Source organism: Nerophis lumbriciformis, linkage group LG18 (genome assembly GCF_033978685.3).
Source record: "Nerophis lumbriciformis linkage group LG18, RoL_Nlum_v2.1, whole genome shotgun sequence".
Lineage (NCBI taxonomy): Eukaryota > Metazoa > Chordata > Actinopteri > Syngnathiformes > Syngnathidae > Nerophis > Nerophis lumbriciformis.
In genome coordinates this window covers 36,085,104-36,113,081 of record NC_084565.2, presented here as the reverse complement: position 1 = coordinate 36,113,081, position 27,978 = coordinate 36,085,104, and the positions used below count along the sequence as shown (strand labels likewise).

Sequence of the window (27,978 nt, the reverse complement as noted above, 5' to 3'; positions counted from 1 at the left end):
TAAGAAATAAACAGTAAGAAATAAACATTGGTCCAAAATAACTGGGAGATGGGGCTTTTTTTCAAGATAAACAGAATTCTGGAGAACAATCTTGGATGAATTGTATATCTAAAAACTTGTGAATGGTTTTGATGTGTAGTTCTTTAATTTAGTTTGGGGTCAAAATTATGTTCGGTCAAAATCCTTTTAAAGTTGAGGGAAAAGGTTTCCCCAGAACAGATTTTTGGAGAGTTTTGGGCTAATTGTTGATTTTCCTTCTGTGTTCCAGTTGAATGTCATCTGGTGAGTCTGACAAACACCTGAGGAGGAAGCGTTGGAGCTCTGAGCGAAGGGAAGCTCAGATCACAGGTTTGTTTGCACAGATTCGGACTCAAACATCCGATGAGTTTAAGATCAAGACCAGAAAGGCTTAAGTTTCAACCCTTTTATTGACTTGACATGTGTGAGGTGATAACAGCGCACAGTCTAAACCGCCTCTTGATGTGGCAGCTCTGCGGGGAGAGGGAAGGGACAAATGTGGTGGAGAGCTGGATCATTGTCGGTTATCTGAGAGCTGCAGGTGTCGGCCTCATGTCTGTGGTGAAAGGACGGCCCGCACTGGGGTTCCACCTCGCCAGGCCCGAGGGGGGTAGAGTTCTACGACAGAGTTCACGTGATTATAATCCAATAGTGAAGACGTCTTTAAGTGTGTGCTTACTTTGGCTGGGAACAATTCACACCCTGGTGGGCTGACTCCACTGAGGGAATAAGTTGTTGAGCACACGGCGTGCTGCTGTAAGACAAAAATGACAAGGCAATAAGACTTTAGCAGGGATTTACAAACTAAGTGCGGCCCGCCAGACGTCATGAGTTCAAAATGAAATTACACAGTTTTCAAACACCTGAGAGCCTGATTATTACCGTATTTCCCGGACCATTGGGCGCACCGGATTAAAAGGCGCACTGCTGACGAAAGGTCTATTTTCGATCTTTTTTCATATATAATGTGCACAGGATTATAGGGCGCAGGAAAGGAGTCATTTATATTTTTTTGTAAATGTAAAAAAACTTCCTTGTGGTCTACATAACATGTAATGGTGGTTCTTTGGTCAAAATGTTGCATAGATGATGTTTTACAGATCATCTTCAAGTCACTTTCTGACAGTCGCTTCAGGATGCGCCGTCTTATTTACGTGGCTCACCTTCGACAGAGTCTTCTCCCCGTCATCTTTGTTGTAGCGTGCAAGGACGGGAGTGGAAGAAGTGTCAAAAGATGGAGCTAACTGTTTTAATGACATTCAGACTTTACTTCAATCAATAACGGAGCAGCATCTCCTCGTCCGGAAACGACAACAACGCCGGAAATGTGTCCCGTGAAAAAAAAGGTCTGACCGGAACTTTAATAACTAAAGTTCCTTGGGTGAATAAAGTTTACTCACTACACCGGTATGTTTTAGCGCTTTCATGGAGAGTTTACTGACAGATATAAGTAAGAACTTTACACTACTTTATATTAAAAATGGCAACAGCGGAGGGTGAATGTCCCATAACAAGAAGATAGAGAAAAAGAAGCGTATCGACTACGGCGTCAGCACGGACTACAAAAGAGGATGCGCGCAATTTTTCAGGATTTATGCAGAGCCCAAATACAGATCAGCAGGTACCAGAAGGTAAAAAACGTTGATTTTGCATAATATTGCGAAACAAAAACGCCAGATATGTTTTACCTTATACACACACCATAATAATACTCCTATGTTGAAGCACAGTACAATCCATCAAGCGGTGCAGCTTCATAACTTACCAAAGCCATACTAAATCATTTTGATAGATTTTTGAGCGCCGTGTGTCATGTTCTATATTCTCAATGGAACATACAAAATGTTGGTGTTGTTTACAAGTTGTCTTGTATGTTCACTATTTTATTTAAAGGACAACATTGTTCTTGGATTGCAATAAGAAACAAATGTTTAATGTACCTTAAGATTCTTTGTTAAAATAAAGCCAAAGCCTTTTTTTTGTGGTCCCCTTTATTTAGAAATGTGACGTCACATCGACAAAGATAAGACCTTCTGGAGGAAAGTTATGTGGTCGGATGAAACAAAAATTGAGCTGGTTGGCCACAATACCCAGCAATATGTTTGGAGGAGAAAAGGTGAGGCCTTTAATCCCAGGAACACTATCTCTCATATGTCTCATTCTTCTTGGGAGAGCAATGAGCATCAAACTTTTCAATGACAACATCCAACTTGTTTTTTTCATCTGGATTGTCAAACACAAAAGCGTTGAAATAGTCACTGAAGGCATCAAAACTATGAATGAACACATGTGGAGTTATGTACTAAACAAAAAGGTGAAATAACTGAAAACATGTTTTACAAGAGTACAGCCCCGACGTTTCTCCTCATTGCCCCGCCAATCAAAAAGTACAGGTGCCACCGACACCCGACAGATGTCAAACTACTCGTCTGGCATTCCCAAACCACATATTAAAATATCTGGAGAAATCACTGCACGTAAGCAGCTAAGCCCGTGACTTTCGATCCCTCAGGCTGTACTGCATCCACCAACACAGATGTCCAGAATACTGTGGAATTTTGCGATGAAAACAGACGACTTAATAGCTGGCCACCATGCTGTCCCAAAATGTCCTCTACAATCCGTGACGTCACGCGCAGGCATCATCATACAAGGGGCGGCATGAAGGTAGAAAAGCGCTATACAAGTATAACCCATTTATCATTTATAACACAATCCTACCGTCAAGCATGGTGGTGGTAGTATTATGCTCTGGGCCTGTTTTGCTGCCAATGGAGCTGGTGCTTTACAGAGAGTAAATGGGACAATGAAAAAGGAGGATTACCTCCAAATTCTTCAGGACAACCTAAAATCCTCTTGGGTTTTGTTGGGTGTTCTAACAGCAGAGGTGGGTAGTAACGCGCTACATTTACTCCGTTACATCTACTTGAGTAACTTTTGGGATAAATTGTACTTCTAAGAGTAGTTTTAATGCAACATACTTTTACTTTTACTTAAGTATATTTATAGAGAAGGAACGCTACTTTTACTCCGCTACTTTTATCTACATTCAGCTCGCTACTCGCTACTAATTTTTATCGATCTGTTAATGCACGCTTTGTTTGTTTTGGTCTGTCAGACAGACCGTCAAAGTGCCTGCCTTACTGGTGACGTTTCACTTCGTTCCACCAATCAGATGCAGTCACTGGTGACGTTGGACCAATCAAACAGAGCCAGGTGGTCACATGACCTGACTTAAACAAGTTGAAAAACTTATTGGGGTGTTACCATTTAGTGGTCAATTGTGCGGAATATGTACTGTACTGTGCAATCTACTAATAAAAGTTCCAATCAATCAATCAAAAATGTGAAGGAAAAAAGATACTTTTTTATTTCAACCGCACGAGGACGTTCCTGTCTTCACAATAAAAGTGCCGCTCCATCGCGCCTGCGCTTTCAAAACAAGAGTCTCCGAAAGCCAGCGCAAACAAGCTAGCAAGCTACGGAGTTTGACGACAATATATTTCTTGTAAAGTGTATAAAAACGAATATGGAAGCTGGACAAATAAGATGCCAAAAACCCACCACTTTCATGTGGTATTAGACAGAAAGGAGGAACCTTTCTTCTCCTCCATTTGAAAACGTGGACGTTATCATCACTACTGTCTGATTACAATCAACGCAAGTCATCAGAATCAGGTAATACACCAACTTATATTCTTGTCTTCATGAAAGAAAGGAATCTATATGTTAAACGTGCATGTATATTCATTAAAACACCTTTAACATGAAAACAAAAACAGCAAAATAAATACATATAAATTATATACTGTATATATCAATGTATATGAATGTATGTATATATATATATATATATATATATATATATATATATATATATATATATATATATATGATATGAGTGTGTATGTTACTCATCAGTTACTCAGTACTTGAGTAGTTTTTTCACAACATACTTTTTACTTTTACTCAAGTAAATATTTGGGTGACTACTCCTTACTTTTACTTCCGTCAGTCTACCCCAGGGCAGCTGTGGCTATATAAGTAGCTTACCACCACCAGGTGTGAATGATTGATGGGTTCTACATGTAAAGCGACTTTGGGTACTTAGAAAAGCGCTATATAAATCCCAGTTATTATTATTATTACTTGAGTAATAAATCTCTAAAGTAACAGTACTCTTACTTGAGTACAATTTCTGGCTACTCTACCCACCTCTGTCTAACAGGACAATGACCCCAAACACGTCAAAAGTTGTAAAGGAATGGCTAAATCAGGCTAGAATTAAGGTTTTAGAATGGCCTTCCCAAAGTCCTGACTTAAACGTGTGGACAATGCTGAAGAAACAAGTCCACGTCAGAAAACCAACACATTTAGCTGAACTGTATCAATTTTGTCAAGAGGAGTGGTCTAAAATTCAAGCAGAAGCTTGCCAGAAGCGCCTTATTGCAGTGAAACTTGCCAAGGGACATGTAACCAAATATTGACATTTCTGTATGTATACTTTTAACCCAGCAGATTTGCTCACATTTTCTGTAGACCCGTAATTAATATACACACATACATATATACACATTTACATATACATACATACATACATAGATATGTAGTTTCTTTACATGTAGTCAACTTTCGGCCCCCCAGCCAAATTTTGATAGCCCAATGCGGCCCCCAAGTCAAAAGGTTTGGACACATGCATCATAGCATTAACACAAAAGTAGGTTTTGGCGTTCGGTGTCTGCGAGAACTTACAGCTCTATGGGGGCAGCGAGGTGTGCAGGCCTCGGGGGCGATCCTGGAGTTTCTGGGACAGTTTGTCTCAACCAGGACAAACTTGGGGTAGGTCATCATGCCACTGGATGGGATGTACTGCGACAGGAAGGAAGCGCGTGTTAAATGCAGGACCTCTCTGGCTGCAGTAAGTGCACACGGAGTAATCACCGAGCTCAGCACACGTCCCACTTCCAGCAGAGCAAAGTAATGCTGGTTGTTGGACTCCAGGTTGTATTTCTTCACCGCCTTCTGGACTGCCTTCACCGCATCGGGGTCGTTGAGAGGCAGCATCACGGGGCAGTCGGGACACATCATCGCCATCTCTTCATTAGAGTGTGCTGCACACAAAATACAGATCAATTCTAACATTTTTCTGGAGGTTTTCCCATCCCCAAACTGTTCATATTTTTGGATTAAAAATTGAAAAACCTGCCCTTACTTGCTCAAATGCGCGCATTTTAAATTGTAGCTTTTTCCGACGTCGTGAAGGGAAAACCTTCTTAGGTGAGTTCGTCACCTGAACACACGAGAAGCTGGCTTTGCTACACATCTTAAAACAAGACCCGGAGCGCGACAGACTCTAGCATGATGTTGCTGTTAAAATGCAAGTAATGTTAGCTGTGTAACTATGGTGATAGTAATAGCGGGTGTAAACAAACACAGTTTCATAACTTTAAAGCTACGGATACACTAAAGCAGGGGTCCTCAAGTACAAATCTTAAAGGTCCACAAATGTTTTTTGGAAACAGGCTGGGTTCGTTTATTATCGGTCAAGCTTATATAATAGCAGGAGGTAGGTAGTTTAACATTTTCTTAAAATTAACAAAAATAAAATAAATATCCAATAAAATACATGAAATATTTTCTTTGAAACAAAAATAAATAAGAACTTTGAAAAAATGTGTCCTCTGCATTTGACCCATCCCTTGATCACCCCCTGGGAGGTGAGAGGAGCAGTGGGCAGCAGCGGCGCTGCGCCCGGGAATCATTTTTGGTGATTTAACCCCCAATTCCAACCCTTGATGCTGAGTGCCAAGCAGGGAAGAATGCTGGTATGAGCTTTTAAACATAACCCGTTAACTGCTGCCAATCAAATGGTGAATAAGATACTCTTTAGGGTTCATATGTTTGTAAATCTGACTGTGTTGAAGTCAGTGCCTCACCAGCCATCAACCTCACCGCACGTTACTGCTCTGTTGCTATTTGTTGTTGTGTCATAGATTTAACAAAAATCTTGCTTGATGTTTCATATGGCTTTTTCAGCCTAGTGATTTCTTTTTTTCTTAGCTCTGAATCATGAGGAAATGTCTCTTCAAATTCGCGGTGCTCTTTCAGATAGTGACGTTTCAGATTTTCACTTTTCATCAGAGCAACAGTAGAGCAACCAGAGCAACACATTGGTCTGGTACTTGCAGTAGGTAGGATGAAAACATATTGCTCTGTCCATTCTTCCTTGAAACGTCGGTTTTCCCTGTCCACCTTTCTTTTACCAGCCTGAGCCAACTTGGAGCATGCCATTGTGATTTGATTCACATTCAGTGACTGACAAGTGAACAGTTAGCGAAGTAGCGATACGAGACAACTGTGTACCTGCAGCGAAAGGTTCCATGCACTGTGCACATGACCCAGGTGGTAACAGCCTATCAGCGCGTCGTTGTGAAAGAGATGACAACCCATACCCCGGAATTAGCCAATCAGAGTGGCGTTCTCTCGCTCTCACTCCGTCTCTCTCTCTTTCTCTCTCTGAGAGAGAGAGAGAAAGAGAGAGAGAGAGAGACGGAGTGAGTGAGACACGAGAAGTGTAAACGAAACGTGGAGATATTTGACTAAAAACAACAAAGAACGTTGACTTGCGCTAGCGATAACTCACAGATAAATACAATTATTATATTTTTTTATAATAATTATAATTATAATAATAAAAAAAACATTTTATTTTTTATTTTTTTTACTATAATTCGTGCTGGGTCCGGACGGACACGTCGCTGGGTCCGGACATGGACCGCGGTCCGCCTGTTGAGGATCACTGCACTAAAGACTAAAGTGTGTGTTACGGATGCCGGCTCGTGTGGCTGTGCGATAGTACGCGTGTCAAGCTCACTGTCTAAGGCAGGGGTCCCCAAACCTTTTGACCCGGGGGCCGCATTGGCCACACACACACACACACACACCGAGAGTAACAAGCGGTAGAAAATGGATTGATGGATGGGCTAAAAAAAAAAGAGTTAAAAAAATTATGATTAAAAAAACAACATTTTTAAATTACAATTTAAAAACTTTTTTTTTTTTTTTTTTTTTTTAACTCAGGACTACCCGCGGGCCGAACCCCTGAGATATATTAAAAAAATGTAAAACAAATAATCATTAAAAAAAAGAAAATGTACTTGGGACTACACACGGGCCGTAGTTTGGGGACTACTGGGATAGATTTTAAAAATTATAATCATCAATAAATTTATTAAAACTTTTTTTTTTTTAATACTCAATTTTGGATTCTGGCGGGCCATAGTTTGGGGACCCCTGGTCTAAGGCCTTTAAGAGTGGTGCTGGACTACAAGCTGACACCTGTGTCTTTCAAACCCCAGTTTACCATCAAAGCTACATTTTATATAACTCCTACATTACTGATGAAGCGCAGTACAATCTGCGACCTTTCTAAAAACAGTGATTTTCTCAAACTTTTTTCACAAAGTACTACCTCAGAAAACTGTCTCTCCAAGTACCACCATAACGACCAATATTAAAAATACAGTCGCGTAGTTAGCCTAATTATTCAATAAAAAAAACATGGCAGATGTTTAAATATTTAATTAAGTGATTCTTCAACGTAGCTCTAGATCAGAGGTGTCAGTCGTTTTCACTAAGGGCCACATCGCAGTTATGTTTGGCCCCAGAGGGCCGCTTCTAACAGTGAATACTATTACACCATTTTTTTTTTTTTAACTAAAATGTAAAAAAATATGCTAAGTTGCAATAATTTCACCTCAAAATGTAGTGTATATTACTGGAAATGGAAAAACTGTACTGCTTTTTTTATCGTTAAAAAAAGGCAGCTCAGTTGCCAGAATTTTACTGTAAAATTGACATTTGTTTTTTTACTGTAAATAAAAAAACTGCAATTTTACAGTAACATTTTGGCACCTGAGCTTCCAGTTTGTTTTGACCGCAAAACAACAAGTGTAGATTTTTCCACAGTTTATTACAGTGAAAAAAAGTACTGTTTTTTTCATTTAGAGAAAAATGCGGTAAAACTACAGTAAATTTCACAATTTTACCATGAAATCTATTTCTACTTTTACATTGAGGTGGCGACTTGTCCAGGGTGTACACCACACCGCCTTCCGCCCGATTGCAGCTGAGATAGGCTCCAGCACCCCCCGCGACCCCAAAAAGGGATAAGCGGTAGAAAATGGATGGATGGGCATTGCACAATTTGATGGATGACTTACTTTGAAATCATTATTAGTATTTATTTCTATTTAAAAAAATGGTTTGAATGTTTTGATAATATATTTTTGCATTATCAGAAAATATTTAGGTTAACATCATTTTTGATTAGAGTACATTTATTTTTTTCCTCCCAAAATAGAAAGAGAATACGTTTGGTAAGAAAAATGACAGTACTTTTTTGGCTTTCAAGGGCCAAATAAAATGAATTATCTTTTATTGAGTTATTATTGAGTGACACCTGAGCACTAAATGGAGCCTATGTTTCACAGGTGGTACGCGTACCACATCTTCAGAATCACTGTTCTAGAAGCTTCAGATGGACAGGAAAAGGGACTCACTTTGTTTAGTGGTACACTGATGACTGGTGACTGTGGTCCCGCTCGCGCGCACGCTCAACATGACGGCGCAGTCGGCGACCGCGCCCTGCACCAAGACACAAAAAGGAGAAAAGTGTAAGATTGTAACCTAACAAAAGACAGGACTCTAAAAGCAAGAACAAACCTCACACCGGAAGACATACACATTACTCAGTTTAGTTGCAAAATCCACACACTTCTAATACAGCTGTAAAGACTCTGAGTGGTTCCCCATCAACAGCGGGGTCAGGCAAGGCTGTGTTGCCGCACCAAAACTATTTAACTGTGTCATCGACCACCTGATGTCCAGAGTCTGTGTGCGAGTCCCCGGGGTGTCACTTGGAAACTACACCCTAAAGGACCTCGAATACGCCGATGACACCACCCTGTACAGTGAGACCGCTGACCAGCTCAGGGAGGCCCTCGGTGTGTTTGATGAGGAGACCAAACAGCTCGGCCTGAAAATCAGCTGGTCCAAAACCGAACTCATGCATATTGGCGATGGACCAGACCCACCACCCTTCTTATTTGAGGATACCCCTGTCCACTTTGTCCCTACCTTCAGATACCTCGGCTCGACAGTCACCAACCCCGGCGACCTCAAACGAGAGGTGGACCGCCGTCGCGCCCTTGCAGCCTCCGTCATGCAGTCCTTGTGGAGACCGTTGTGGCGACACCGGCACATATCTCGGGACACCAAGTTGAGGGTCTACAATTCCTCTGTCATCTCTGTCCTTCTGTACGGCTCGGAAACATGGCCGCTGAATAACATCCTGGCGGCCAGGCTAGATGGCTTTGATTCCAGAGCCCTCAGGAGGATAGAAGGCATCACGTGGAGCCAGCATGTCACCAACAAGACCCTAAGAGAGCTAACCCAACAGCTCCCAGCCTCTCGCCTCGCAGCAATGCGGCGAGTGCGCTGGTATGGCCATGTCATCCGCCTGCCGGGGGAACACCCCACGCGCAAAATCCTGGACTTCAACCCGCAGCGAGCTGGCTGTAGACGCCCTAGAGGCGCCCCCAGGACTCGCTGGCTGGATGTATTAGCCCAGGACCTTAAGGCCTGCAATGTGACTATGGCACAAGCTCAACACCTTGCCCACAACAGACCCAGATGGAGAGACCTGGTTGCTATGGTCGGCTCTACGCGCCCTGAAGTGCAAGAGGACTAAGTAAGTAAGTCTAATACAAAAGGAATAATATACAAACAAGAGAGCTTTGCAATGGGGGACTCTTTATCAGCAGTTTCTTCATGGAAAATCTGGAAACCACCGCTGACCCACCCTTCTGGAGAAGATACGTGGATGACATTTTGGAGAAAATAGAAGTGGGACACACATGATCTTACAGACCACCTCAACAGTATTGAGACTGGAAACATCCAATTCACACATGAAGAGGAAATGAACAGGACCCTAATTGTTTTGGACATGAAAAATCCACCGCAAAGATGACTGCAGTCAAAACATTACCGTTCATCGAAAACCGACCAATATCTACTCTGGACCTCCAAACAACCCATAGCACACAAACTCTCAGTCGTGAGAACACTATGAACGGGCCAACGTCGTAACAGAAGAACAAGACAGAAAAAAAAGAGAAACACATCAAAAATGCACTCAAAAGCTGCCAATATCCAACCTGGGTCATCAAAAAAGGGGAACAAGAAAAAACAAGGAAAAGAGAAAGAAAAAACCCAAAGAAAAACCTGAAATAAAGAACAAAGAGGTCATAACCTTACCATACATTAGGGGAGCAACTGAACCAATACAGCGAGTCATGAAAAAAAAAAAACCAACAGTTAAACCTCACAGAAACAAGACATTAACTCTTACATCCAAAGGACAAAATAGAACAAGACAAGAAATGCAATGTAATTCACGAAATCCCGTGTAAGTCATGCATCGGAGAAACAGGGAGGACAATCAACACAAGGAAGAAAGAACATCAGAAAGAATGTGAAAAAGAGACAACTGGAAGGTTTACAAGAAGCCTAAAACAAAATATCCGAACAGGAAATATTAAAATCAGCCATATCCGATCATCGCAAAATAAATAACCACATCATGGACCGGGACAACGGCAAAATCATCGGGACAGAAAGTAACAAATTCAAACGATGGATTAAGGAGGCGATCGAACTAAGGAAGCGGCACAAGGAAACCATTTGGGAGGAGAGAGCATTCATAATGAACCTTTTTGAGCAAGATTGTAACCTATAAAACTATTAAGGATTGGTTAGCATGCACAGAAACAAGGCTGGGAAGACCCAAAGTAGATTAACGCAGTGGTCTTCAACAGGGGATTCCTAAAGTACTTGGTGAATTATTTTTTTTCTAAGATATCATGGTTTTATTGCATCAATTTTAAGAATAGATAAACATATTCACCCGTTGACTCATGTCAAACGCCTCACAGTTCTCAACAGGTTTGGCGTCGGTGAAGTGGCATTTGGTCTCCTGGAGCATCAGCTGCAGATCAATGTTGCAACCGTCAGCCGTCTGTACGAAGAAAAACAGGAAGTCAGCCATTTATGCAAACATCCCTTTTGTTTGCTTCATCGCTTCAAACACGCTTGCCTTACCCAAGCATGTTTGGACAAGAGGACATGAAGGTCAGAACTCCGCTAAGGCTTTAATGCACCCGTGTGATGCACGGGTGGACCTCCACTTTTTAGGCGCAGAGGCCAAATATGGGCCGGGAACGACACCCAAGTTGTGTTTAAAACTTGGGAGACAAACTTTTTTTGCAGCAAATTCCTAAAAATACTACATTTTTTTCCAATCAATCAAGATCCTTTATTTAACCAGGTAAAAACTCATTAGAGATTAAAATCTCTTTTCCAAGACTGACCTGGCCAAGAGGGCAGCAAAAACAAAGTTAGAGAAATATATACAAAAAAACAGAAATAGCAGCAGTAAAACACCACAATTAAAAATAATGTACTTACATAAAACAATGTATAAAATTTTTCAGTAAAACAACTTAAGGACAATGGCCAATAGAAACAGTTTATCGATCCTTTAAAATAAAGTAGTACACTGCAAAAACTGAAATCTAAGTAAGATTAAATATCTCAAATAAGGGTGATATTTGCTTATTTTCTGTCTGATAAGATAATTCTTCTCACGAAGCAGATTTTATGTTAGAGTGTTTTACTTGTTTTAAGGGTTTTGGTCCTAAATGATCTCAGTAAGATATTACAGCTTGTTGCTGAGATCGTATGACCTATATTGAGTAAAACATGCTGATGCAAAGCTGTGTCATTAACACTCACAAGTATAAGTAATCATTTCTTACTTCAAGCATGAAAAAAAAAATCATGATGCCGAGCGCATATCATTATGTCAAGATAATGGCACTAGCATTTACTTAATTTAAGAATATTTTTCAACATGTTGAGCAAAAAGGTCTCATTTTTTTCTACCAAAAAAAGTGCACTTATTATTAGTGAGAATATACTTATTTTAAAAAGGTATTTTTGGGTTCATTGAGCTTAGCTAATTTTACTTGTTTTGGAAAGTCCCGACAAGCCGAATTTTCTTGTTCTATTGGCAGATAACTTTGCTTAGTTCAAATAAATAACCCTAATTTTTGTATTTTTTTTTCTTGTTTTTGAACACTGACTTTTTGCAGTGTAGTACCCGTTCTTTCCATTTTGACGGAAAAAAATACATGTACTGCATGCAATTGCATATCTTTTCAACTTTAATACTATCCAACATTGTAATAAATTATTATCATACAAACCCCAAAACCAGGGAAGTTGGCACATTGTGTAAATTGTAAATAAAAACAGAACACAATGAATTGCAAATCCTTTTCAACCTTTATTGAATAGAATAGACGGCAAAGACAAGATATTTAGCATGTAAAAAAGCTTAGCTCAGGAATCAAATTAGTAGCCGTCGTAACCGTTGCGTGGAAGCAAATAGTAAAGCCAGACTGAGTTAGGCAAAAAGCAGGGAATAAGTAGCTCTCTGATTAGTGCCCAGGAGCAGGTGAGCGTCCTGAACACTAATCAGAGGCAGGTGAAAACAATCTGCAGTCATGGCAACTAAAACACAAACCCAGGGGTGCTCAAAACAGGAACTGGGGGGGTCAATAACTAAACAAATATGAGGGATCATGACATTAGTATTTCTATACAGCATGCTCAAATATTAGATTAGATAGTACTTTATTAATCCCCGAAGGGAAATTGGATTTTCAGCACAATCCCATTCAAGATCAGACAAAACATTACAGGGAGATAGAAAAAGGATCGCTGACGGGTCAGCCACAAAATCCAGCGCCCCTTTGAACATAAGATGTGTGATTGTAAATAATGTTAATGAGATTAATCCTTCATAAAATTCCCTTCAAGAAAAAAGTACATTTTTAATAATAATTTAAAAAAAAGCCTTTTACCCAAAAGTGCTTTACTCATTGAAAAACCCAAAAATTGTTTATAGTTTTGAAATGGTTAGAGTGTCCGCCCTGAGATGGGTAGGTTCAGTCATACCAAAGACTATTAAAAATGGGAGCCATTACCTCCGTGCTTGGCACTCAGCATCAAAGGTTGGAATTGGGGGTTAAATCACCAAAAATGATTCCCGGGCGCAGCCACCACTGCTGCTCACTGCTTTCCTCACCTCCCAGGGGGTGATCAAGGGTGATGGGTCAAATGCAGAGAATCATTTTGCCACACCTAGTGTGTGTGTGACAATCATTGATACTTTAACTTTAGTTTTGAAAACCCAGAAATTGAGTTAAAATAAAACCCTTATAACCCAAAAAATGGATTGCTCTTCATAAAAATAACTCAAAAATTGAACCCAACACTCGCAACTCATAAATTGGGTTATCAAAATAACCCAGCATTTTTTTGTGTGTACTTTCACATGTGGCCCTCTGAGGGGCAGCCATGACTGCAATGTGGCCCTCAATGAAAATGAGTTTGACACCCCTGAACTAAGAACTTCAGAAACAGTCAGAAGTCATTTGTTCTTTATTTTTTATCAGCGGTGTTCCTCAAGGTTCCGTTTTAGGTCCTCTCTAATTTAATCATTCGGGCGAGTTGAGTTAAAAAAAACACACAAAAAACCACGTGACACAGGCGCAGGTGAGACTGCGCCGTTCGGTACCTGTTCGTAGTTGTGTCCTCGGATCTGTCCGAGCTTGAACTTGTAGCCGTGTTGGTGGTGCTCGTCGATGTGATGGACGGCGAAGTTCGCCGCGGCCGCAACGCTGTCTTGGTGGCACGTGATGTCCTCCGAAGGTGTCACCGCCTCGCCGGGGAGCAGCGCGCACGCCAGCACAGCCAGAAGCAGATGGGCCCACATGATGATGAAGAAGATTGGTCCGAGCTGGACTGGACTGACAAAACAGCGGCCCTTATAAAGACCTGAGAGAGGAGGCGGGACTTGGCCTGAGGCGGCGGGACTAGGCCGGACAAACATGGACTTTAAACAAAGTTCTTGTTCTCAAGGACACTTTTCTACCTCCATGGCCTGCTTTAGGAAGTTCTTCTTCCCTCAGATCAGTGTTTTCTAACTCAACTTATGCAGCGAGCTAAACATTATCAGTGGCCGCAGAATTGATGCAAGACAGGTTTCTTGGCTAAAGACGATTTACTTTCATCCATCCATCCATTTTTCTACTTTCAATCTTGTAAAAACTGCAAAACAGATACAAGAGATACTTTAGTATTTCTATTGACTTACTAAGGGAAGCAACAAAACTACTATCCAACAAAACAAGTCACTTCCTGCCGTAATCACACCAAAACAAACAAATTTTTATCCTATTGATAGCAACCGCTTTCTTTCATTTGTGTCAAAAGACCCACATACTTGGCTCAGCCAGTGATGCGTTCACGGCCACAAAAAGGGTCGGACAAATCTTCTGTATTATGACACATTCAAGTTCTACTCAGTATTTAATTAATATACACTATATTGCCAAAAGTATTTGGCCACCCAATCAAATGATGAGAATCAGGTGTTCTAATCACTTGGCCCAGCCACAGGTGTATAAAATCAAGCACTTAGGCATGGAGACTGTTCCTACAAACATTTGTGAAAGAATGGGCCGCTCTCAGTGATTTCCAACGTGGAACTGTCATAGGATGCCACCTGTGCAACAAATCCGGTCGTGAAATTTCCTCGCTCCTAAATATTCCAAAGTCAACTGTGGGCTTTATTATAAGAAAATGGAAGAGTTTGGGAACAACAGCAACTCAGCCACCAAGTGGTAGGCCACGTAAACTGACAAGAGAGGGGTCAGCGGATGCATAGTGCAAAGAGGTCGCCGACTTTCTGCACAGTCAGTTGCTACAGTGCTCCAAACTTCATGTGACCTTCCAATTAGCCCACGTACAGTACGCAGAGAGCTTCATGGAATGGGTTTCCATGGCCGAGCAGCTGCATCTAGTTTAGTAAGTATAAACAGTTTTATTTATACTGTAAAATTTACAAAATGTTGTTTGGAGTGATGACGAATCCATACGAGTAGAATGCTATGGACGGCTGGAAGACCGAACAGTACTCCGGTTGGGAAAAATAAAAGCACAAACCGTAAATGGAAGCAGCACCTACATTGAGCAAACTCGTCCATAAGATGGCGACATAGCACAAACAATAAAACAAGTACTTGGCTATTCTTATATTATGGCTGTCATGGATAAGAAAAATCCAAAAAATTAGCCGGACCGTTTTATAAGCCGCAGGATTCAAAGTGAAGGAAAAAAAGTCGCATATAGTCCGCAATTTACAGTACATTTTAACATTTTTTTAATAAATTCTACTGAACTAAAAAAAACACAAAATCATTCACAATGAATTATGTTTGCCCTTTGTATTTCAGCTTCCTGATAGGCTATCACATTGACCAGACGTTGCTGCTCCTGAAGGTCCAAACCAACTACCTGCAACAACAGAAAAGCAAAACTCTGTGACAATCACAATTTAAAAAATATCATTAATACTGAATTGAATGTAATCCATGATCTACCAGCATCCACTGCGGAGGATATCAGCCGGAACCATACATAATTTTATTATTTTGTAGTGTGGAATGTTAGAAAGGGTTTGATCAAGTGAAATTAGTGAGTATCCAATCACAGCGTAAGGCCAGCTAGAAGGCCTTACTGAGAACAACTTGTGATCTGATTGGCTATCGCAATTGTCTATCAACTGTATGTGTCCGTTCACTGACAGGGCACAGACATTGTTGATTCTGAAGGCCCCGGGCAGATTTCGTACCGCATGGCAACATAAGATAGCTGAATTCTGATTGGATACAAACTGTTAGACCAGCAGAGAAGGCCTTGGTTACTACGTTTTGAAAGGCTTGGTTTCCGGTATGCCAAAGCCCGCCCCTCCCAGAACTTTGCCACACAGTCTGGTGTGGACAAAAAGTTAATTTCAAAAGTCGGTATTGGTATGTTATTACGTGTAAATTGGTGAGGTCTTGTAAAAATCCGCCACTCACCATGTCGGACACACTCGGCACATGGATCGTGCCCTCGGGCAGGACAATGCGGAGCTGCCGTCTGGTTCGCCACAGTGTCACTAATATCCGCCTGATTTGCTCTGAAAGGGATTATACAATGTTATTTTTGTAGTTACGTTTGGAAATAAATGTCACGTAATTAAATCACTCACCATAAGCTAGTCTCAACGATATATTGAGACGGTCCCTTACACCCCCACGGTCATCTGAATTGGTCAAACAATGTTGTTTCTTTATTTTCACAGACATAAAATGTTTGGTGACATTTGTGTTATGTCATCATTGGAAAGGAGCAAGTTTATGAATTGTGTTCATGATTTTGATATTCGATTTTCAAGCCTCTTTCTTCCTCTTCAGAATGCAGCGTTTTGTGGGTCTTCCTCCGGGCCACGCCCAGCGAAGGTAACGCCACACATGTTTTATGTTCTACTTTGTTTGCTAAAGATTATATTTGACAAAAAACTTGCTTTACTTGCCCTGTGTCAGATCGAAGTATCAGTGAAGTTTCTTACCTTTATAAGCTACAGGCGGGACATCCGCCACCAAATGTCCACCTTCATCCCTCCGGATGACTGCGAGGACACTTGGCTGGTTTTCCAATGCATCCTGCAGCTCCTGTTGAACAGAATTGTAATTTAAATACTTCAGAATTATGTAAACAATAAAATACACAACGAATTGTCATAAATATCACAACAAAGCTGGTAACAACAAATACACAGCCCGGCGAATGAGGTGTGTCGTAGCTGGAGCGAGTTTGGCTTGAGCGGGCGTCGGAAGGCCCACTTGAGTCAAGGATGGTGGCGTCGGAAGGTCCGCTGGAGTATCTGGTGGTGTCTGCAGACCTGGAGCAGCAGGCGGCTGGGCTGGACGTAGGACTGGCGGCGGGGGCCGTGCAGGAGGTTGCAGCTTGGCTTGAGCGGGGGTCGAAGCTGTGGCGAGCTTTCTTGAACGGGCGTTGTAGCTGAAGCGAGCATGGTTTCGGCGGACGTTGAAGCTGGAGCAAGCACAGCTTGGGTGGTCGTTGAAGCTCGGCTTGGCTGAGTGTCGTAGCTGGAATGAGCTTGGCTTGGCCTGGCGTCGAAGCAAGCTTGGCTTGGGCAGGCGTCGTAACTGGAGCGATCTTGGCTTGAACGGACGTCGTAGCTGGAGTGAGCTTGGCTTGGCCAGGCGTCGAAGCAAGCTCGGCTTGGGCAGGCGTCGTAACTGGAGCAAGCTCGGTTTGGGTGGTCGTCGAAGCTGGAGCGAGCTTGGCTTGAACGGACGTTGTAACTGGAGCGAACTCGGCTTGGGTGGGCGTCGTAGCTGGAGGGAGCTCGGCTTGAGCGGGCTTTGAAGCTGGCGCATGATTGGCCAACACAAGAAGCTGATCCTTCATTTCCAGCTCAATCAACACTCTTCGGTACCACCCGTCCATCCAAGCCACACTGTACTTCTCTGGAGGGTCCCCGGTAGATTGCGGTGCTGGAGCAGAAAGTGGAGCTAGAGCCTTTGGGAGTTGAGCCTCTTAGTGAGTGCTCCCCTGCTTGTGACTCAGATGACAGGTGTGTGTCGGACATACTGTGCTTGGGCTGAAATGGTGATGCAGAAGCATCTGTCCAAGTCTGTGAGCAAGACAATCCGCATGGGAAGAGTGCAGGGACGATCACCTTCCTTGTGCGTCAAGTCTGGGTCTTTACCTACACCTCTGGGCAGAGGTGCCTGATCTCTGCAACCATAATTTTGGACATAAGACAGCTCTAGGCTTTAACACCCTCGGGAGAGATGACCTCCTTGTCCTCATGGAATAACCACCGCATGAGGATGTCTACAGACCTAACAGAGCCAGTCAGGACCAGCGCGGCATGGCCCCCATATCAGCATCTCGTTCTCCTCCAGTCTGTGACGAAGGCTGCCGTCTCCAACTCTTTCAGCACCCGCCAAGTCCCTTTCCTCAAATACCGCCTTCTCTTCTGGAGAAATGTCATCCATTGCGGGAAAACTTTGTGCTGGCAGTCTTCTGTTGGGTTTGGGTCGCATGGTTGTGTTGGTCGTTTCCCCAAGATGCGAAAGGACGTCAGGAAGCAACTGATTTATTCTCAATAGGCAGAAGACAAAAATCAAACCAGCGTAACGCTAGGAACATACGATATGTTTGAGGCTAGCTTTAGCAAGCATAGCAAAGAAAAGAGTCTTTAGCATGGAAAGCCAAAACACAAAACCTAGGGAGTAGCGTAAAGCCAAACACAAATTGTCACATGTAGCGAACAAGACTGCCAGACTGCTCAAGACTATCGCCTGAAACATTTGGCCATGGACTTTTTGGTCCAGACACAAACCCTTTTTAAGACCATTATATTGAACAATATCCCTTTACATTGTGCAGAGTCGTGAATAAACTAATGATAACTACACAGTGGGTTGCTTACCTGCTCTTAAAAAGGTACTGGAGTAATTGATTTAAGGTTTAGGAATGTTTATTACTCACCCGTACAAAACACATTGCAACAAGCTGGTAGATCTGCAATGTGGCATTATTTAAATCAAGTATAAAATGCAGGTGCTTAAATGGTTAGTTCCAATACTTTACATAACTGTTTAGCTATAACGAGGGCTCCACGATTAATCAATATGGGGTTTTAATCGGGAATGGGAACCGCTAAGCATGCTGGGACGTGGCCGTCATCTCGGAAACACCCCCGAATGTAAACAGTTACTACGTCGCTCAGTATTAGTCAGGTCGCACTGTGAAACTGAAGTCGGAAACATGCTTAAATGTAGAAAATTGAACTGGGATTTACAGGGAGACTGTAGAGAAAATTGCAATACTTAACGATGTAGACCCTTATACGATTGGACAAACAAACGAGCCCCTACAGCTGAAGTCCCTTGGCTCTGTCCCTCATGTCAGTAAACATGGTGTGTTACGTGATATCTTATAGGTATGTCTTAAGGAATGTTATAGGTGCAAAGTTGAAAAGCCAGCATCTGTGATGGTATGGGGGTGTATTAGTGCCCAAGGCATGGGTAACTTACATATATGTGAAGGCATCATTAATGCTGAAAGGTACATACATGTTTTGGAGCAACGTCTTTTTCATGGGCGCCCCTGCTTATTTCAGCAAGACAATGCCAAGCCACATTCTGCACGTGTTACAACAGCGTGGCTTCGTAGTAAAAGAGTGCGGGTACTAGACTAGCCTGCCTGTAGTCCAGACCTGTCTCCCATTGAAAATGTGCGACGCAATATGAAGCCTAAAAAAGGCATGCTGGGACGTGGCCGTCATCTCGGAAACACCTACTTCGCTCAGTATTATTTTGGGTCGTACTGTAAAACTGAAGTCGGAAACATGGCAGAAAAATTTAACTGGGATTTACAGGGAAACATTGACAAGCGAGGCTTGACTGTGTGCCTTACGTGGTGTGTTCACCAATGTATATTGATTTCATGGTATTTACATATTGCACAAATGTTTGCCCCTAAAGCTTGGAGATGGACAATGTCCACAAGTTACACGACTTCAAATAAATTATTGTTTACAGTCATGTTTTAATATGTTTGTTCTTTGCTAGAAGTAGTATGTCACCAATCAACTACATTTCACAAGCAGATCTGCTACCCAAGGTTTACAGCACTATTGGCTTTGGACCACCACACTTTGGCTCGTGTTTGTTAGAGCACAGCATACAACCGCGGTCTTATCATGGCAATACAAGACTTATGGGAACCTTGTCTGCCAAAACGGTGTATTTATTGCGGATGTTACCAATCACCCTTTGCACGTGAATGCGGAGATGGACTATTTTCCTTGTGCTCTCCACATCTCTGGCGTCTAGTGGGCAGTGTCCCTTGGTCTTTACTTCAGCACACATGAGACCCACATTGTCTTGTATGTCAAACCCACGATCAGCCAACGCCAAATCACCCGGTAGCAGTTTGTCTAGAATACCACTATATTTAGTCATGTGCTTGTCGTCCTCCCCAGACATTAGAAATACAACAAATTGCGCCTTGTGGTGTTACCCCAATCAGATATTTCATAGTGTTGTGTTTGTATGACTGGGCTGACTTTAGATTAGATGGTTTCCCAATGAAAATCTCAAAACAGTCCAGTATACTCGCTACACGTTTGCCAAACGCCTCTACAAACTGATGGGTCGTAGTAGCATACAATGTCTCTCTGGATGACCAGTTCACCAAAGGGCTGATTGTTGCACAGAATGCGACGGTTCAAACACCTGCCGCCACACATTCGTCTGTGCGCTCCTGTGGACACGTCCACGGGCGTTCCTCTCCTGCCGCATCAACACACCTGACGCTAATGAGAACTCCACTGCCTTCTTAAGCCAGCACGTTTTGCATTCCAGTGCCAGAACATAGCTACTTGTACCTGTACAGTAAGCCCTACACGTCTCTAGCTTTTTGCCTATGTGCTTCCTCGCTCTCTTGTGTTTCCCCTCCTCTGTGCTCATCGTGTCGTGTCCTGTTCCCTCGTCCCTCAGCTCCCCTCCGTTTCCTGGAGACGAGACGTGATTCCCTCTGGACCTCTCGCCTGTCCACGGACCCTGACGCCTCGCTCCAGCCCTTGACCTCTCGCTTGCCCACGGACCTCCGAGGCTGCCTTGCCCTCTCTGGACTTCCGCATCTCTCCGGTAACACTCAACAATTAATCGCATCACATAGTCACACACCACGTATTTGGTTTAATTACACACGTCACACACTTGTGCATGTCACAGAAAGCTTTGAAGGCTGTTTTTCTGTCCACATAAAAAAGGTGAGCAATGTGTTGTATCGGTAAGTTTAACCTTAAGCAACTCAGCTTAAGGAAAAGCATCTGAAATGGTAACGGTGCTCTTGTGGTCGGTGTCGGACGTGGCAAAATACAAGCCAACAGACCTATGAACACTTCCAAATCTGGAAGTCCAGTATAGTATGAACTTTTGGCAGCGTCGTCACTCAGGAACCACTAATTCATCTTCCTCATCTTAAGCTCTTCCTTCAGGGTTCATTCTTCGATAGTCCCCTGTTCTGCCTCTTCCTCGGCATCACCTCCACCAGCCTCCATTGTTTATGCTGCCTGCAAAGGCACTGCTGTTGGCTGTTCTGCGTCCTTCACTGGTGACACTCGTGTTTCTGCATCAACTACACGGTCATCCCCCAAACCTCGACACTATTCCCACACAGTGCGGGGATATTTTCACGGGAAATAGGTTTACAATACAACAAGGTGCTGGGCATCACCAGGAAACCAAAAACAGGAAGGAACGGACTCACTATCCCCATTCTTAGTGGTCGCCGAGAGGTGGTCATGGTTTAGTTCCAAGTTTGAAAGGCGCGCTATTCCTGATGAAATACGCTGAAATCCATACAGCGGGGGTGATTTTTTTAATGAAGTTGTTACCAAAGTAAGCAGATGTGGTCAATGTGATGATATGATCACATGATTTAAAAGCGCTTTCATACGCCTTCATAGCTTTTATGTGCTTTATTTTTGATTATACAGTGGGCACGGAAAGTATTCAGACCCCTTTAAATTGTTCCCTCTTTAATTGCAGCCATTTGGTAAATTCACAAAAGTATATTTTATTTCTCATTAATGCACACTCAGCCCATCTTGACAGAAAAAAAAAAAGAAAATGTTGACATTTTTGCAAATTTATAAAAAAATAAAAATAAAAAAAAGGAAAATATCCCACATGGTCATAGGTATTCAGACCCTTTGCCCCAGCCATAAATCTTCCTGGGAATGAGTTGTTCACACCTGGTTTTGGGGATTCTCTCCAGTTCTGTGAGGCTGGCTGGTGAACGTTGGAAGGATATCCCCACATGGGGCTCAGGAACACTTCAGAAAACCAATGTCAGAAACTACAGTTAGTCGCTACTTCTGTAAGTGCAAGTTAAAACTATACTATGCAAAGCCAAAGCCATTTATCAACAACACCCAGAAATGCCGCCGGCTTCTAATGTTGTGTCATTCGCGAACGATTCGTTCGAACGAACGAATCTTTTGAGTGAACGTACTGAACCGAATCACTTCATGAACTGATTCGTTCCTTTCTCAGTTCAGTTGAGCTCCGCCGCGACCATGCCGGTATGAGTGGAACTGGCGCATTCTGTGACTCACTGAACCCTCGACGTCGGCGAACGACGCAACCAGTAGAGATGCTTGGATAGGCAATTATTTCATCCGCAACCCCATCAGAAAGTCGTCAACCATCCGCCATCCACCCGATCTAACATTTGATCAGAACCGCACCCGCCCGTTGTTATATATCTAATATAGACGATGCAAGGCATTAGTGAGGTTATAAAGCTTTTGCCTGTTGAAGAAAGGAGACTGATCCAATGCAGCACAGACATTCGCGTGCCACGCTGTCACGACCCAGACGCACATCAGTGCGCAATCATATGGGAGCCGCGCTGAGCGCACCTCCAAGCGCGTCTCGCTGCCGGCGACGGTCGGGTATGGGCCCGACGCTCCAGCGCCATCCATTTTCAGGGCTAGTTGATTCGGCAGGTGGGTTGTTACACACTCCTTAGCGGGTTCCAACTTCCATGGCCACCGTCCTGCTCCTGTCTATATCAACCAGGGTGAGCCCCACCCCTTTCGTGAGCGCACTGCGCGCGGAGTGACCCCTGTTACGCGCCCCCGGCAACAGGGGTGGCGGGCAGGTAAGCTGCGCGGGCGGAGCGCGCGGAGTGACCCCTGTTACGAGCCCCCGGCCACGGGGGTGGCGGGCAGGTAAGCTGCTTACCTGCTGCGCGTGACGCCAGCCGCGGCGAAGGCGGACGAGGCGGGGTGTCGGTGCGGTGGGCGCGGTGGTGACCCTGGACGTGCGTCGGGCCCTTCTCGCGGATCGCCTCAGCTACGGCTCCCGGTGGGGCCCTCTCGGGGGAAGGGGCCTCGGTCCCGGACCCCGGCGAGGCGTCCCTTCTCCGCTCCGTAAAAGTGTCCATCTCTTTTTTTTTTTTTTTCTGTTGTGGCATATGCAGCAGGTGCCTGCTCGTTTTTCGTATGTGGGTAACAACATTTAACTATGTATATATATTTCCGAATTGGTTTAACTGCCACCCGCCTGAATCTATTTAAAATCTAATTTTTTTTTATTTCAACCGCCCGACCCGACCCGACCCGCGGATAAAATCTAATTTTTTTTAATTTCATCCGCCCGATCCGCGGATAATCCGCGGACTCCGCGGTTGTGCCCGCAAACCGCGCATCTCTAGCAGCCAGCTACTCATCATGGGGGTGGGGGGAGGGACTGAGCGAACGATTCGTTCACCGCGGATTAACGACATGAATCACTCCGTGAACGACAGAATCAGGACTGGCGAACCTGCTGACACAGAGAACTGACTGTGTCGCGGAGGAGGACGTCACATTGAGGCTCTCGTTCAGTCACTGTGCGCGTCGTTCATTGGGTGCTGAGGGCTTGTGTCGTTCGTGAACTGACACACACCGAGATCTGCCGCTGGGGAAGCTGTTACTGACTGACTCATGATTTGCCGACCTGCACACAGAACTGCTGCTGCAGAAGTGATTCAGGTTCACGTACTGAACTGTGCTGACTGTGTCACTCACTGCCTGGTGTACTGCATGCACAGAGCTGTGTAGGGACTCGAGTTCACCCTATTTGCTGCTTCTCCCGCGAATGTCTGCACTGTACTGTACTACGCACGCCCCCCGCCACTCCTATTTTTTTTGGGGGGGGGGGGGGGATTCGGTGAACGAATTTTTTGAACGACTCAATTTAAGGAACTGATTCTAGTGATTCAGTAAAAGAACTGCCGATCCCATCACTACCGGCTTCACTGGGCCCGAGCTCATCTAAGATGGACTGATGCAAAGTGGAAAAGTGTTCAGTGGTCTGACGAGTCCACATTTCAAATTGTTTTTGGAAACTGTGGACGTCGTGTCCTCCGTCCGGACCAAAGAGGAAAAGAACCATTCGGATTGTTATAGGCGAATGTGATGGTATGGGGGTGTATTAGTGCCCAAAGCATGAGTAACTTACACATCTGTGAAGGCACCATTAATGCTGAAAGGGACATACAGGTTTTGGAGCAACATATGTTGCCATCCAAGCAACGTTATCATGGACGCCCCTGCTTATTTCAGCAAGACAATGCCAAGCCACGTGTTACAACAGCGTGGCTTCATAGTGAAAGAGTGCGGGTACTAGACTGGCCTATCTGTAGTCCAGACCTGTCTCCCATTGAAAATGTGTGGTGCATTATGAAGCCTAAAATACCACAACAGAGACCCCGGACTGTTGAACAACTTATGCTGTACATCAAGCAAGAATGGGAAAGAATTCCACCGGAAAAGCTTCAAAAATGTGTCTCCTCAGTTCCCAAACGTTTACTGAGTGTTGTTAAAAGGAAAGGTCATGTAACACAGTGGTAAAAATGCCCCTGTGCCAACTTTTTTGCAATGTGTTGCTCCCATTAAATTCTAAGTTAATGATCATTTGCAAAAACCAAATGAAGTTTCTCGGTTCGAACAGTAAATAGCTTGTCTTTTCGCTCTATTTAATTGAATATAAGTTAAAAGGGGATTTGCAAATCATTGTATTCTGTTTTTATTTACCATTTACACGATGTGCCAACTTCACTGGTCTGGGGTTTTGGAGTGTGCAAACGCTGTATGTTAATCTTGATTGAGAATTAGCGCCCTCTTGTGTTGTGTGAGCGCACTTGCAGCCAAGCTGAAACAAGCTTCTTCTTTTTTTTCTTTTTTTTAAGCCTTTATTTATAATTTTCAACAATTATAAACAGACGAGAAACAATAATCAAAATAAGTACAAAAACAGTACAAAACAGCGCCAGGGGGTTGTAAATTCAAAGTAGCTAAAATAGAATACAAAAAAATATATATATAATAAACTAGACTTAGACTTCCTTTTTATTGTCATTCAAATTTGAACTTTACAGCACAGATAAGAACGAAATTTCGTTACATAAGCTCATGGTGGTGCAGGATTAAAAAAACAATATGGTGCATATATAAATAAATAAATAAATATAAATAATATATAAATATGTATATAAAATAAATAAATATATATAAATAAATAGATTACTGTACAGATAATATATTGCACTTTTTCACATGAGTCCACATTTATGGATGTATGTTATATTGTCTTTTTTATTCCAGCGAGTTAATCCATTTTTGGGGGGAGTTGAGGGGATAATTTAATTATGATGCGTTCAAGAGTCTTATGGCTTGAGGGAAGAAGCTGTTACAGAACCTGGAGGTTCTGCTTCGGAGGCTGCGGCACCTCTTTCTAGAGTCCAGCATTGAAAACAGTCCTTGGTGGGGGTGGGAGGAGTCACTCCAGATTTTCTGAGCCCTGGTCAGGCAGCGGCTTTTTGCGATCTCCTGGATAGGAGAAAGAGGAGTCCTGATGATCTTTTCCGCCGTCCTCACCACTCCCTGGAGAGACTTCCAGTCTGAGGCATTGCTGGCTCCGGTACAAAGCCATAGGCTCACTCAATTTCAGTAAATAACTTAAATTTGGAACACAGCATCATCGTTTTCACAGCTTTTTGGTTGTTAGAGGTAGAGAGAGTTTTAACGTAGAGTTCTAAATCTTTTTTAAAGGCACAAAAGACAGGTCGGGTATTAAGAAACTTACATTTATGAATATAAAACTTAGCCAATAGTATAATGAGGTTGCAAAGGTAAAATTCCTTTTCAAATTGTTGTTCATATAGAGTAAAACCAAATATCACATCTTTAAAACATGAATATTGTCCAGGATGAAGCGACAGATTATCGAGTGCTTTCACAAGTTCAAAACAGGTGGTAAACAGTCTGTGGATGCATGTTACATAAGGTGCAGGTAACATCAATGTCCTTCTTGTATCCAACCATCACAGTCTTTACAGGGTAATAACCATTAATGATTTTAAAAGATATCGCTTTGACTTTGTTGGTAAGTAAATACCTGTTAGGAAGGGACCACGTTTTGACCCAGCAGATGTCATTCACAACATTATTCCATAGCGCAATTACATAGGAGACAGACACACAATCATTTTGGAATAAGCTGCGGATTTTTCTGATCAAAGCAAAGTTTCCCCACAGGAGTGTCAAGCGGATCATTCACAATTCTTACAGCAGAAAGAGGAGATGAGTAAGCCCTGTACAACATAACAACACCTGTTGGAATGGCATCAAATACAATAGCAAATTGTTTGGGAGTCACAGGGATCTTAAAATGGTTGAGAAATTCTTGGTAATGAAAAAGTTGACCTTCCTTATTGAAAAGCCGACTCACTAAAATAATATCATTGTTGAACCAATTGTTGAGGAAAAGAGATTTCCTTTTGTGACATATGTCATTATTGTTCCAAATGAAATATTTGGTAGGTGAGAAATTGTGCTTGTATATAAGAGACCATGCCAGAAGGGCTTGTTCGTGGAAGTTTGAGAGAGCAACAGGAATCCTATCAATGTTGTAGTTACACAAGAGCAAAAAATGTAGGCCTCCAAGGTTAGAAAATACATGATGAGAAATGAAGTTCCAAATTGAGGTAGGGTCTTTCAAATAGTGTCTTATCCAACGCATCTTGAAGGTGTTGTTTAGTGTAGTGAAATCCAGAAAGTTTAGACCACCCTGATTGTAATTGTTCATTATAACAGATTTCTTAATATAATGAATTTTGTTTTTCCAAATAAAGTCAAGTATTTTGTCAATAGTCTTGCATATTTTTTGGTTAACATCTAAAGAAATAGCCTGGAGATACCTTCTGCTTTGGAAAGCAAGGTTCTGCTTTTTAAGGATAAATCTCTCTGTAGCCATTAGTTAAATCTTTTCTTAGTTTTTTCTACAATTGGATTCAAGTTAAGACCGATCTAGAACTCTGATTTTTAGTGATAAGTATTCCTAGATAATTAATACTATCCTTAACTGGAATTTGACATATAGACATCATTTCACATCTCTTCACAGCCATTAGTTCACACTTATTCACATTCAGACGCAGACCAGAAGCCAAGGGAAAAAACATGAATCACATCCAAGGCGAGAGGAATTTGAGAAGAGTCCTTCAAAAAGAGTGTTGTGTCATCAGATAGTTATTTCTCTGTCTAATATAGAGATCCCCTTTAAACGACTAGTTTTTATATGAACCAATTACAATTGGGTGGCTAACAAAAATAAATATGGAGAAATAGGACAACCTTGCCGTATCCCACGTTTTAGTTCGAATCTTGGAGATGTACCAGATTTGAGCTTTATCGAGCTATTGACATTGCAGTACAAAGTCTTGATTGTTTCGCGGAAAGAATTGCCGAAGCCAAATTTGTCAAGTGTCCTGAAGATAAATTAATGTTCGATCGAGTCAAAAGCTTTGTAGAAGTCCAGGAAAAGAAGGAAGCCTTCATCATTAATGACCTCTGAATCCAGTATTATTCGATATGTGTCTCCCTCTCATAAATCCTGACTGTGTCTCATCAATTATGTCATCCAGAACCCATTTAAAACATTTAGCAAAAATAATAGCTACAGTCTTATAGTCATTGTTTAGAAGGCTAATTGGACGCCAATTATCAATGATTAGTAAATCTTTGTTTGGTTTGGGTATAAGGGTAATGAGGCCTTGTGTTAAAGTTGGAGGAAGGGCACCTGTATCAATAATACCTGGGATTTAATAATACCTGGGATTTATATAGCGCTTTTCTAAGTACCCAAAGTCGCTTTACATGTAGAACCCATCCTTCATTCACACCTGGTGGTGGTAAGCTACTTTCATAGCCACAGCTGCCCTGGGGTAGACTGACGGAAGCGTGGCTGCAATTTGCGCCAACGGCCCCTCCGACCACCACCTATCATTCATCATTCAATTCACCGGAGTGAGTGGCACCGGGGGCAAAGGGTGAAGTGTCCCGCCCAA

At 42.7% G+C, this 27,978-nt stretch overlaps 2 protein-coding genes across 2 annotated transcripts; both read right to left on the bottom strand.

Moving 5' to 3' along the window:
• Positions 1-409: 409 nt before the first annotated feature.
• On the bottom strand, positions 410-14,053 carry LOC133617886 (alpha-2-HS-glycoprotein-like). The gene is made up of 7 exons (XM_061978249.2): positions 13,724-14,053; positions 10,988-11,098; positions 8,580-8,664; positions 4,960-5,129; positions 4,771-4,887; positions 698-772; positions 410-636 (listed from the first exon to the last, which is right to left on the bottom strand). Exons 1-7 carry the CDS (start codon positions 14,036-14,038, stop codon positions 466-468), a joined length of 1,044 nt encoding a protein of 347 aa, XP_061834233.2. The 5' UTR covers positions 14,039-14,053; the 3' UTR covers positions 410-465.
• Positions 14,054-19,541: 5,488 nt separating this feature from the next.
• On the bottom strand, positions 19,542-21,139 carry LOC140679547 (uncharacterized). Its single transcript, XM_072915141.1, has 4 exons — positions 21,107-21,139; positions 20,796-21,040; positions 20,222-20,366; positions 19,542-20,081 (listed from the first exon to the last, which is right to left on the bottom strand). The coding sequence occupies exons 1-4, from the start codon at positions 21,137-21,139 to the stop codon at positions 19,773-19,775; spliced, it is 732 nt and encodes a 243-aa protein (XP_072771242.1). The 3' UTR covers positions 19,542-19,772.
• Between the last annotated feature and the right edge of the window lie 6,839 nt (positions 21,140-27,978).

Coding starts and splice junctions, on each gene's coding strand:
- LOC133617886 (XM_061978249.2), bottom strand. CDS start 14,038: ATGTTTGTCCGGCCTAGTCCCGCCGCCTCAGGCCAAGTCCCGCCTCCT. Junction 8,665..10,987: donor CGTTTGACATGAGTCAACGG/GTGAATATGTTT, acceptor GTCTTGGTGCAG/GGCGCGGTCGCCGACTGCGC. Junction 4,888..4,959: donor TGGGACGTGTGCTGAGCTCG/GTGATTACTCCG, acceptor TTCCTGTCGCAG/TACATCCCATCCAGTGGCAT.
- LOC140679547 (XM_072915141.1), bottom strand. CDS start 21,139: ATGGAGGCTGGTGGAGGTGATGCCGAGGAAGAG. Junction 20,367..20,795: donor GCTTTCTGTGACATGCACAA/GTGTGTGACGTG, acceptor TTGATGCGGCAG/GAGAGGAACGCCCGTGGACG. Junction 20,082..20,221: donor TATGCTACTACGACCCATCA/GTTTGTAGAGGC, acceptor TAACACCACAAG/GCGCAATTTGTTGTATTTCT.